The following is a 12101-nucleotide window of genomic DNA, read 5'->3' as shown; positions in this document are numbered from 1 at the left end:
ATTAGTAAATTGACTGGCATCCCTGATGGTAGTGCTTCATGGCCATCCAATCCAATCCAGTAGTTATTAAAGCATTGATATCTGTGCTATAATTGCCTGCTGAGACTGAAATATCCATTGAAGTGCTTGTTCTTGATTCTAAGATGGAAATTAATAGAATAATACAGTAATGAATGAAAAGGAATAATGAATAAAGAAAACAAAGTGAAGAACATAGAGTTTGCCTCTAGATTAGTGCCATCCTTCCCAAAGCTGATATTTTCTTGATAAATCCTTGCATCTGACAGGACTTCAACGATGACGTGATCGCCCATGGTCGGGATCTTGAGAGGGTGAAGTCGACAGGAAACGAGCTGGTCGACGCCCAACCAGAACTCAAACCAAATGTGGATGACACCAAAGGTATATGATCAAATTTGATATGATGAGAATAAACACAATAATTAGATTGTGTATCCCATTGCCATTGATATAAGGGTGCGTAAAAAGATAATGATTCAAATGCTTAATGGTGAACAACAACAGCAACAAAGTCTAAAAGATGGGATTTCAACTGAAACTGATGGGATTTCAAATGATTAAGTATCTCATCCAGCTTAAGGAATGGTTGCCAGTCTTGTGCAAAGTCCTGCATAACCTACAAACAGCCTCATGAAATGCCCCCCCCCCCGGTGCGTGTTTCATGAATCTGTGTGTAAAGTTAAACACAACTTTATGCATGACTGGAACATGTTCTCAAGTGCCAAGTTAACTATATGGAAAAGGTCACCAGTCTTTCGTGAAGATGTACGTAACTAATGAATGGCTATAGGAAACACCACCCTATTTCTTTAAATATGTATATCTTTCTGAACATGATCGTCATACTATTCATTTAACCTTCCACTCTTACATATTTTCCAGATGAAAGCAACGAGCGCTACCAGGCTCTCCTGGCCCACATCGCGGATCTCCTGACCAAGCTGAACACGGCTCTGGCCACTGCCCAGGGTCTCCAGGGGTCCTTGGATGCCCTGCTCCGATGGCTTGACCAGGCCGAGAGGGATGTCACCAAGATGGACCGTGGGACCATCATCATCGCTAAGAAGGAGCCTCTGGTCCAGAACATGGAGGAACAGATGGTGGGTGGAATCTCCTTATTTTTTTCCCCATTTTCAAGAAATTATACAATACAGTACAATATTGGTTCATGTATTTATATAACACTCTTCACATTGACTGTATCACAGTGCTTTACAAAGAAACAAATACGTGTACTCATATAAAATTATGAATGAAAAATGCATACATAAACCAAAAGTAATTGATTATTTTTAAAAGAAATGTCTTGTATTTCTTACAAAATATTTATCATTTTAAATGAGAATGGCAACCAAAGAAGTGAACACATTCTGTTTATATACATGTTTGGTGTTTTTACCCAATTTTTTTCCCCCAAAAGACTGAACAAAATTAATAATAATAAACAAAAAACAACAACATTATAATCATTTTGCAACTACAGCAGGTTCCCAGCATCATTTTCACAGTATAAGTTTGAATCCCTGATTACATGTATTTATATGAGATATTTTTATGAACTGAAATTCAACCCATTTTGAAAGTTTAAAATTGATCATTATTGTTTCAATGTCAGCCAGTTGCACACGTTGTTTAATGAAAGTACCTTTTTTAAAATGCCAGAGTTAAATTCTCATTCAAGTCAGTATTGAATCATTTCCTCATTCATATGAAGTCATGCAAGTCAGTTTTTATCAATTTCCTTCATTTTTCTTTAAATCCCAGGTCATCAACACTGACATCGTAGCACACCAGCCAGCCGTTGAGTCCGTCGTGAAAGCAGCTGACGAAGTCCTCCTCAACAGCGAGCCCGAGGAAGCTCGCAACATCCAATCAAAGGTCGACAGCATCCAGAAGCGCTATGATGTCATCAGTGATGTCACTGGGAAGCACGGGGAAGATCTCCAACTCCTCAACGATAAACTTTCCGACTTTGAGAAGGAGGTCGACAACCTGGAGGACTTTGTGATCCCTGGCTTGGAGACCCTTGAGGCTAAGGATCTAATGAGAATGGATATGAACCAACTGGGCAAGAAGCTCAATGTAAGTGAATTGAATTTAAAGAGTTGAAACTGAATTGAAACAAATTGAATTGAATTGAGATGAATTGAAAGTTATTGAAATGAAAATAATTGAATTGAAATATTGAAACTGAATTTTTAATAAATTTCAGTAAAATGCATTGGAATGTTTTGAAATGGAATGAATTGAACTGAATTAAAATTAATTGGAATGATCTGAAATAAATTGAATTTGCAATGAAAAAGGGTTGAAATGTATTGAAATGGAATGCAATTATCTGAGTTGAAATGGATTGAAACTGAATTGATGTAAATTCAATTTTGGAATTAAATTGTATTACAATGAAATGCAATGGAATGAGATGTATTGAATTTTAAATGAATTGACATAAATTTAAATGATTTTAATTGAAACAAATTAAAGTGAAATCAAATGCAATGAAGTGAATAAAATGAATTCAATTTAAATGAGGTGAAATGAATTTGATTGGAACAAAATAAATTGAAATGATATGTAAAGTACTGTATGTAATGTAACATGTGGTATGCCACACAACCTTTTACACTTCTGTATATTCTGTAGGACATGAACACCCAGATTGAGGCTCACAGACCACAGTACAAGCTTGTCCATGAGCTAGGTGAAGAGATCGTCAATAAGACCAAGGCCAAGGATACCAGCTATGTCAACGCAGTACTTGCCAATGTGGACAAGAACTGGAAGGACCTCCAGGATCTCAAAGATCTTAGGTATGTTTAGAATCCCCACTTTTTTGCGATTCAGAAATTGGAAAAAAAAAATAATAGAATTTAGGAAGAAGATGTCAGGGAAACCCAATATTTCAGGCCAAAAGTTTGAATTGTGAAATTGTGCTGTTCCTTTAAGTTATGCTGGGTGACTTGATAATGGATAATATTTTAAGTGTTTACGTTGAGGAATTAACTCTAAACAAGTCCTGTCCAGTGGTAGGAACAACATCTGGTTTTGGTGTTCGAAGATCTTTGGCAGTGCAAAGCCTTTGTAGGCGGGGGCAGACCGAAAGATGTCGCATCTGGTCCTTCCCACATTCGCAGATAGCTTTTCCATCCCTATTGTAGAGAAATTAACTTTCTTTGAAATCCTTGCAGGAAGAAGCAGCTGACCCAGAAGCAGCAAGCAACGAACAAGTACAACACCGGCTACCGGGACACCAACACCTGGATCACCACCAAGGAGAGGACCCTTAGTCAACTCCAACCCGTTGCCATGGATTCAAGGATGCTATCCAGGCAGGAGAAGGAGATCAAGGTGAGGATCGACTGAGAAGGATTACTTTTTGAAAATGTATCAACTTGATAGTATCAATAGTGGATATGCACAGATGTAGTTGTGTTGTTCGACTTCTGATAAGAGAGGAATCATGTACATGTACACTTGTGCTATTGGTCAAAATGAGGATGATAATGTTGGTGGTCACTGATGATGATGGTGATAGTGGTAGTGGTGATGGGGATGATAGTTTTGGAAAATATGATGATACAGTACATGTATTTATGGTGATGATAATAATCATGATGATAATGGCAATGATGATAATTGTGATTGTGGTGTTGATAAAGTGTTAAACGTTGATGGTGACGATGATCATGATTAGGAGGAGGAGGATGTTCAGATCAGAAAGAATGGGTAGTGAATTGAAAAAGTAGATGGTAAAGATTATTTCTGAGGCTATGGATGAAAGCTGATGTTGACGAGAATGAGGATCGTTGGAGCTTAGGGTGATTCCTTCAGGAGAACAATGTGATCCATTCACTAAAGTTTCCATAGATGACCAATTGTGCAGAATTCAAATTCTTAATCCATTTTCTCTCCATGTTCATCTCCCAGCCTTTCCAGCTGGAGGTCACAGCTTACAAGCCCACCATGGACGAACTGAACAAGGTCGGTAACAACCTGGACACCCTGCTCAGGGAGCTAGAAGCACCGGTGAAGTCCACACCTCACTACAAGTCTCTGCAGCTCAGCACAGGTCTTTCTGGAGACCAGATAGTCCAGCAGCAGATCAAGGACACCCTGGAGCGCAGCACGTACCAAGAACCAACAGGTAAAGAAGATTCCTGAGGCTACAAAGTTTTTAAGACCAAATTCTTTTGACGTCTGCATGCCAATCTTTAACAGAAGTTTCTATGGTGGCACGTATGAGAAAATTATAGGAAAAAATACCTTATCATTGTAAACTATGGGACATTATACATTATACATGTACATGTAGTTGACAAAGTAGATTTGTTGGTATGGCCATGCTCTGAAGAGGGATGAAGGGCATGTTTTACATGTAAGAAGGACTTTTGAGTTGGGTGGCTTTAGGAGAGGGGATGGCCAAAGGAGATGTAAAAGAAGCAAGTGGAGGGGGAGAGTTGGTGCACTGAATCATGCAAAGTGGAGGGGGGTGGGTAAGGCAATTGATAAATGTGAGGTAAATGTGCCCCTTCCCTCTTTTGATGGGGACACTGTTGATGGTACTGAAATTGCAGAATAACATGAAGTGTAGATTTTATGGTGATTGCATGGTGAAGAGGTAGGTGATAGGATGAAACTCGTTAACCAGCTTCTCAAATTTCCTCCATCGGTCTTACAGAAGACAGCGACATCAAGCGCCAGCTTGGTGATGTCAACCGCCGTTACGATGGCCTCAAGATCCGCATCAAGGATCGGCAGGATGACATTGACCTTGCCCATCTGTTCCTGGACCGTCTTGGTGATGTCAACAACCGTCTGGACTGGTGTGCCAACGCAGACAGCAAGCTGATGAAACTCAAGCCAACCAGTCGGGATCTTGAAAAACTCAAGGCGGAGTTTGACAAGTTCAAGGTAGGGTAGTTTTCTGCTTCTTATTGGCATTACTCATTCTCACTTGATAAAACTCAGTTCACATGAACCAGGAAATTTCTTGTAGCAGAGATGATGTAGATAGACAACAATATTCATTGACGTAAAGAGACATTTTGAACCAAAAGGTACTTAATGCCACATCATCCTACATGTACAGTTTATTTCACTTCATCCATACAGGACTTTGAGGGCAGCGTCAACACCAACAAGCCAGCCATCCTTGAGACGATTGTAACAGGTGAACAGTTTGCCAGAGAGAACCAGGACCGTCTGCTTCCAGAACAACAAGAGGAGCTCCAACGCAAGACAGATGAACTCCGTACGTACTTTGATACCGTCGAGAACAAGGCTGCTAAGATTGACGGAGACACCAAGGCTAATATTGATAACCTGGAGTTTGAGATCTCAGAAGAGGTTAGTCCAGATATTTGTTTTCCTTCAGGGTCTGTCACAGACTGTAATACTATTTATGATAACAAATTTGCAATAACAGCTAAAGCTACTGAAATCCTTCATCTTTAAAAAACAGGACAAATTTACATTAATATTCAAAGAACAATACACCAAAAGAATACAAAATAAAAACGGTCGGGAGTCCAAAGAAGCAAGAGCTGGGAGATATGGCTCCCTAGATTTGTTGGCACAATATATAATATACTGTCCATGGTCCCATTTATTCAGATGCGTGTCAGGCAGCTGTTCAACGATGCCCTTGGCTCCAATGTCAAGCTCCTTGACTGGGTTTCTGATATTGAGAGACGTCTAGGATCCGAACAACCCATCAAGGAGGAAACCAAACCACTCAATCAGCAAGCCTCGCAGCATAAGGTAGGCATTTTCCAGTTCGGACGGCAAATTCTTTGCTAAATTTTCATGTGTACACACCTTTTCATCTATACAACCATTGAAATGAATGAATAAATAGTGGTACATGTACATGTACATCAATGAGACTTACAACAGTCTTCAAATGTGAAATATTGATTTGCTGATGTTGACATACATATAAGTAACAAAAAGTCATCTGTGTAGATGTGGATGTTGTCTCAATAATTTCCATATATACATAGATGTACAAGTGTGTGCTCAGTTGTCCATTCTATTGTGATCCAATACTTGATTTCCAAGGGTGTTAAATGATCACTTGCTAGAACTAATAATAACAGAATTCAGTAGTAAACTGGTTTACGTGATAGTGGGATGTGAAAGATCCGCAGACAAAACATATGAAAGAGCTTGCTTGGTATCTTTCATTAGTATGAACTCTAGATCTTATAGTAGTTTCAGACCAATCGTAGTTTAATCTGGTATCCATTAATATACCTCTTTCTGTTTTTCCAGGTTCTTCATGAAGAGATCCTCAGCCGCCAACAGCCTGTAATGGAAGCCGTCCACACTGCCACCCAGCTTGTAGATCAGTACAGTAGCCGGCTCAGGGATGCTGATGCCTTCAAGCTCAAGAACACAGCCAGTGACCTCAAGACACGCTTCGATAACGCTGTTGTCCAGTCCTACACCCGCAACACCAAGCTCGGATCCTCGGCGGAGGACATCGGGCGCTACGATGGAGACATCAGCGAGTTTGATGACTGGCTGACGAATGCAGAGAGGTCAGTGGAATCCAAGAGACGTGCTGTACCCAAGACTTTAGAAGAGTTGGAGAAGAGCCTTGCGGATATGAAGACCTTTGAGAAGGAGGTTGTGACTCAAGGGGCTGATCTGAAGTACATCACCAAGACAGGAAACAAGTTCCTGGACAATGCCAAGGTAGGGTTCCTTATTCCAGAGCTTGGAGTTGGGAGATTCACGAGTGAATGCTGTTTCCTGAAGGAGCCTCCTCTATAGAAACTCTCTATTATAATGATGGAATCATGATACTCTTTCACAAAATCAATATGACAATTCAATATCATTTGAGGATATCTTCTATTACAAACATGTAGATTGATTTAATGTAAAAGAAATATATAATGTATATATCTTATACCTACAGGAGAGAATATATTTCTATTCATAATATTTGTTGTTTCCTAATCCTTAGGTGTACAAAGAAGAGCTAGCTGATTATCGCAAGTCAGCCTTGCCTAGAGACTTCAATGCTAACTTCAGTGAAGAACCTGAGACCAATGTCATCCGGGACCACCTGGGCAAGAGCAATGACCGCTACAATGCCCTCAAGCTGAAGACCAATGACCTGACCTCAGAGCTTTCGGATCTTGTAGACTGCCACCGTCGGTACAACAAGAACCTCACATCGACCGATGGCTGGTTGAATGATGCCAGGGAGAGCCTGGATGCTCTCCTTCAGGAACCGATTGCCTCAGAGCCGATCAACATCCAGAAACAGATCGATACTCTCAAGGTATGACAAACTCTGTTTTGTGATTCTAGGATGGGCTGCAGAAGAGTCATAATTAATTGAGAAGGCCATTGAAAATCTGAGTTTGTGATTGGCACTTCAACGAGGCCATGTAGTTGCCGGGAGAATATTTCATCAACTTCTTTTTGTCAGACAAATTGTCAGATCTTACTGCTTTCCTTGATTTCATATGGTACATGTAACTTTCGGACAAACATTCTTTTTGGATAAAATATCTAATAAGTCCATCCATGGAACTCTCTCCTGAGGTACTTCTTCATTGAACATGTACAGAACATCATGGTTCATAGTTTCGGAATTTGTCCGGTGATCCATACCACCTCTACTCCTCATTGACCAATGCAAGCAACTTTCGATCAATTGCATATCAAGTGGGATTTGCCAAATTAAGCATAATGGGGGTTGAAAGAGAGTTGAGTTGCAATTGAACTTGAATCAACTGAATATTTTCATTTAATTAAATGACCTTTGCTACAGATATTGGGACTTAAGCTTTACTATCTTGAAATTTTCCATAAGTACATTTATCCAATGAGATTCATTGACACCTTTTATGGCTCTGTGTTCAAATCATCCAGACTCTCCATGATGATGTTGTCCTCCATGGCCGTGATGTCGATGATGTCAAGTCAACGGGAGAAGATCTGATTGACCTTCAGCCTGCCACCGAACCTGAGGTCAACCAGGCTACAGGTCAGTGTGTACGGTCAAACTGCTCTGAAGCAAAAATGTTGTGTCACCAGTAAAGTCATGCATAATTTCATATACAGCATTGTGAATACAGCTTGTAAATATACCTGGGCCCCATAACATTAAGTTCAAGAGCGATCATAGCTCTGAAATTGATTTTGATTGCATTGATTATAGTGTAGGATCAATTGTATGATAAATTGCTAAGCTTTGTTACTGGGTCCTTTCAGTTCCATCTGTTACACATTGCACTCTTGAGGATAGTACGGTACAATATCTGATATTTGTGATACAATTTGTGGTGAGACACTAAAAAAAATTTGAAGAAGAGATACTTTATCAATAGGATGATGGGGTTGCCTAATGACTTGGCCGACATCCGGTGAGTCCTGGAAAGTGTTTCATCAACATTTGTTGTTTGGCAAGTTGTCAGATCTGACAACTGTCCTTGATTAAGATTGGCTGAGAAACTTTAACTACATGTATGGTAACTGTCAGATAAAACAGACATTGCTAGATTAATCATCCGAAAAGTCCTTTCATCGACTGCTCCCTAGTAGTGCTATAAAAGACGATCTTAATTCTTTGTGATATTTCTCCAAACAGATGATGCGGTGAGACGCTACCATGAGCTTGAGGGAGAGCTGGCGGACAGGATGAGGGCGCTGCGTAAGGCACTGGCCGACTCTCAGTCCGTCCAGGATAGCCTTGATGCTCTCCTGCGATGGCTGGAAGACAAGGAGAAGACATTGATGAGGATGATGAAGGGAACAGTGATTGTGGTCAAGAAGGAGCCATTGGTTGAGAACCTACAGGAATATAGGGTAATCATTGAAATCTCTTGTGCCCGCTTCCTGTAAAAGGAAGGTTTAGTTTGTTTAGACGTCATTGCTAGTTGGTCTCATATGACACAAATTTTAGATACAAACTGAGCAACAGTTCTCCTCTTATGAAACAAAGTTTAGAAACAAATTTCAACCACATATCTCATAAAAAAAGTATCTGGCATTGCAAGCAGAAAGACAAATTTTGCAGAGGTAGGAATCATTTTCTTCTCTCCTAGATGCAAACAAAAAATCTATGAACCGATCGATTGCACGACAAAGAGTTTTGCAATTGAGGGAGAGAGCTTATGATGGATGTTAATGTGCCAGTTTTAGTGCCATTACTGAAGTCTGTACTACTGGATGATCTTTGTTGCATCAGATATGAACAAAGCTAAAGAATGCAGTACATGTGTCTCTCCTTTAATTATGGTGGCAGCGGTGGGATCAATATAATAATGAGGAAATATCTGATACTAGCATGATATCTTTCACAAAAATAATGAAGGTGACTTTAAAGTATGACCATAGCTATACCAGCAATACTACGTATCTTCTTGTTTGGTCACATTTTATTTCTCTTTTTGTTCAAAATACAAATCTTTACAATGCTATCCTCTTTATTTTTGTGAAGCTTCTGGAGAAGGAGATCGAAAACCACCGGCCCACAATCGAATCTGTCTTCCGGGCCACCAACTCTGCCCTTCGAAACTTTGCCCCCGAGGAGCGAGCCATCTACCAGGACAAGATGAACGACTTTGACGCCCGCTTCGGTCAGCTGACCGGCTCCCTCAAGGAGCATGGAGAGAACCTCCAGGGCCTCTCAGGGAACCTTGTGCAGCTGGAGCTGAAGCTGGATGACCTGGAGGAGTGGCTTATGCCTCTCCTGGAGACCCTAGAGTCCGGCGACTTCAACGACAGAGAGATCCCGGAAGTAGAGACCGCTATCAAGGTATGGCTATCGAGTTTGTTTTTACTATGGGTTTTATGGGAATGAAAGTTTGAATGTATTCATGTGCACTGTGAGACTGATATTCAAGTAATTCAATTGTAGCTATCTAAAACATCTGAATGCATGATACAATCACTTTGCTGCAGAAAATGTAAATATTGTACATTCTGATTTTGTGGCAACATGATTGAAGGATTGGTTTTTATCCATCTACACATAATAACGATTTCAGTTGCCAGTATTAGTTGGCCTCTAAGATGGGCCTTACTAAATAAAGCGAGACCTGCATTTAAAGACCAAGGAAACAAGAAGAGCAGTCTTTATGAGCAAGGGGTCTTTATGATCAAATTCCTGTGATACAGTACATGTGACTATGGGAAAATGATTCAAAGAAAACTTAACCTTGTGGTCTGCATAGACAGATGGTCGTACTACATGTATTCACTGCTGTCAGGTGGTTCAGAGATGCAACTTTTCAGACTTCCTTAATGTATTTCTGGTCAAAAACCTTTTTCATGTACATGTAGGAAAAAGGGTCATTCTAGACTTTTTAATTCTTTCCACGTGTACCTATCACCAATGCACAGTCAGTGCCACGCGAACTTCGCAATTTTATGCTCAAAGAAACAATGCGTTGTTTCCCTCCCTGTAAATTATCCAGCACAAAGGGGTTCATGGCCCAACGAACAAAGAGTTAATCAATTCTTAGTGGCATCCCTGAGTGGTTGCTCAATCAGGTTTAACTGTATTCTGTCTTGCTCTCATGTCTTACAGGAGATCATCCAGGACGTTGATGCTCATCGTCCTGAGTGCCAGGCCGTCCACGCCCTAGGTGAAGAACTCATCAGCCATCCCAAGGCTGGGGACACTTCCTTTGTCTCTGCAGTTCTCACCAATCTTGACCAAAACTGGACAAGTCTTGAGGATGTTGTTGCCAAACGGTAAGAGGATTGTTCTAATTTTTTTGCCATATTATATGGTCATTAATATATGTAGAATTCAGTATTACAAAAGATTGTACAGAACATTTCTAGGGTCTGAGTGATTCAACTTTCTGTAAATTACTGTATTTTGTAGCTTTTGTCATGAATTTGAAAGAAAAATTTTCCTGTTTGATTTCCAAAATTTTATTTTGTTATTTGACTCAGGGTACAACAATTGGAAGATCGCCAGGTTGCGACCCGACGGTACGACAGCCGCGCCAACGATGTCAACTACTGGCTTGACAACATGGAAGACAAGCTGGGCAAGCTTGACCTGGAAGTACAAGATATTCAGGCAGTTGACCTTCAAATACAGCATCTCAAGGTTGGCTTAATTTGTCATCTGCCATTGGAGACATACTGTATTCACTGTTTTCCAAGAATAATAGAATTGCAAAATTTGTTTTCAAAATAGTGATTGATCAAAGAGATTTGAGAGACATCAGATACGTAATAACATCGATTCTTTGTCCCATTTACTTAAATATGACAAGATTTATAACGACACATTTGTTTGATAAATATATACATGTATTACACTGTATGCTGTAGGTACATGTAGGATTGAGAAATTACACATGTACACTATGCGTTACTTTCTAACAAAAAAATAAAAACATTACGTGTACATTTCATACATGCCGTTTTTCAAACACGGGCACAAAACTTTAAAATCATTTATTAGTTGTAACTCTGTGCAATATATCACATTGTGTACAATAATGTAATATTGAAACTACAAACTTCCAAAGAGATTGTGATAATATGCAAAATGAATTAAACCTTTTGACTCCTATTGACTCCTCAGCCTCTTCAGCGAGAGATCACCGACTACCGCCCCAAGATTGTGGAGGTGAACAAGGTGGGCTCCGCCCTTGACAACCTGATCCGTGACATCATGCACCCGCTGGACAGCAGACGTCACTACTGGTCCTCCCAGATTGGTGCCACCCTCCAGACGGAGTGGACTCCACAGAAGCCAAAGACCAAGAGGGCCGGCGGAAGAGATGAGACTGATAAGACTCTCCTAGAAGGTAAGGATGATGAAGCGGATAAGGGTGATATGACGAAGAGGATGATGATGGTGGTGGATGGTGATGATGATGATGGTGGATGGTGATGATTATGAGGATGATGGTATTGACGATGATGATGATCGTGGTGATGATAATGACTATGATGAAAGTGTTTATGATGGTGGTGATGATGATGGTGAAGATGGTGATGATCATGACAATGATGATGGTGGTGATTATGGTATTGATGATGTTTTTAATGGTGATGATATTGGCAAAGAGCAGGATGATGATGATGGTGGT

General features: G+C 40.2%; 1 protein-coding gene across 1 annotated transcript in view; it reads left to right on the top strand.

The window, feature by feature from the left end:
- LOC129280924 (uncharacterized) overlaps positions 1 to 12101 on the top strand; it is a 299775-nt gene that overhangs the window by 152367 nt on the left and 135307 nt on the right. Inside the window, exons 133-149 of the mRNA XM_064112511.1 lie at positions 288 to 402; positions 904 to 1121; positions 1786 to 2103; positions 2665 to 2831; positions 3210 to 3369; positions 3949 to 4165; positions 4700 to 4932; positions 5134 to 5367; positions 5635 to 5781; positions 6295 to 6720; positions 6995 to 7315; positions 7912 to 8026; positions 8630 to 8847; positions 9482 to 9799; positions 10574 to 10740; positions 10948 to 11107; positions 11591 to 11816. Of these exons, the coding sequence (XP_063968581.1) occupies positions 288 to 402; positions 904 to 1121; positions 1786 to 2103; positions 2665 to 2831; positions 3210 to 3369; positions 3949 to 4165; positions 4700 to 4932; positions 5134 to 5367; positions 5635 to 5781; positions 6295 to 6720; positions 6995 to 7315; positions 7912 to 8026; positions 8630 to 8847; positions 9482 to 9799; positions 10574 to 10740; positions 10948 to 11107; positions 11591 to 11816 (3760 nt within the window). The remainder of the gene's footprint in view (positions 1 to 287; positions 403 to 903; positions 1122 to 1785; positions 2104 to 2664; positions 2832 to 3209; positions 3370 to 3948; positions 4166 to 4699; positions 4933 to 5133; positions 5368 to 5634; positions 5782 to 6294; positions 6721 to 6994; positions 7316 to 7911; positions 8027 to 8629; positions 8848 to 9481; positions 9800 to 10573; positions 10741 to 10947; positions 11108 to 11590; positions 11817 to 12101) is intronic.

Source organism: Lytechinus pictus, chromosome 17, assembly GCF_037042905.1.
Source record: "Lytechinus pictus isolate F3 Inbred chromosome 17, Lp3.0, whole genome shotgun sequence".
NCBI lineage: Eukaryota > Metazoa > Echinodermata > Echinoidea > Temnopleuroida > Toxopneustidae > Lytechinus > Lytechinus pictus.
This window is presented reverse-complemented; position numbering and strand designations above follow the sequence as displayed.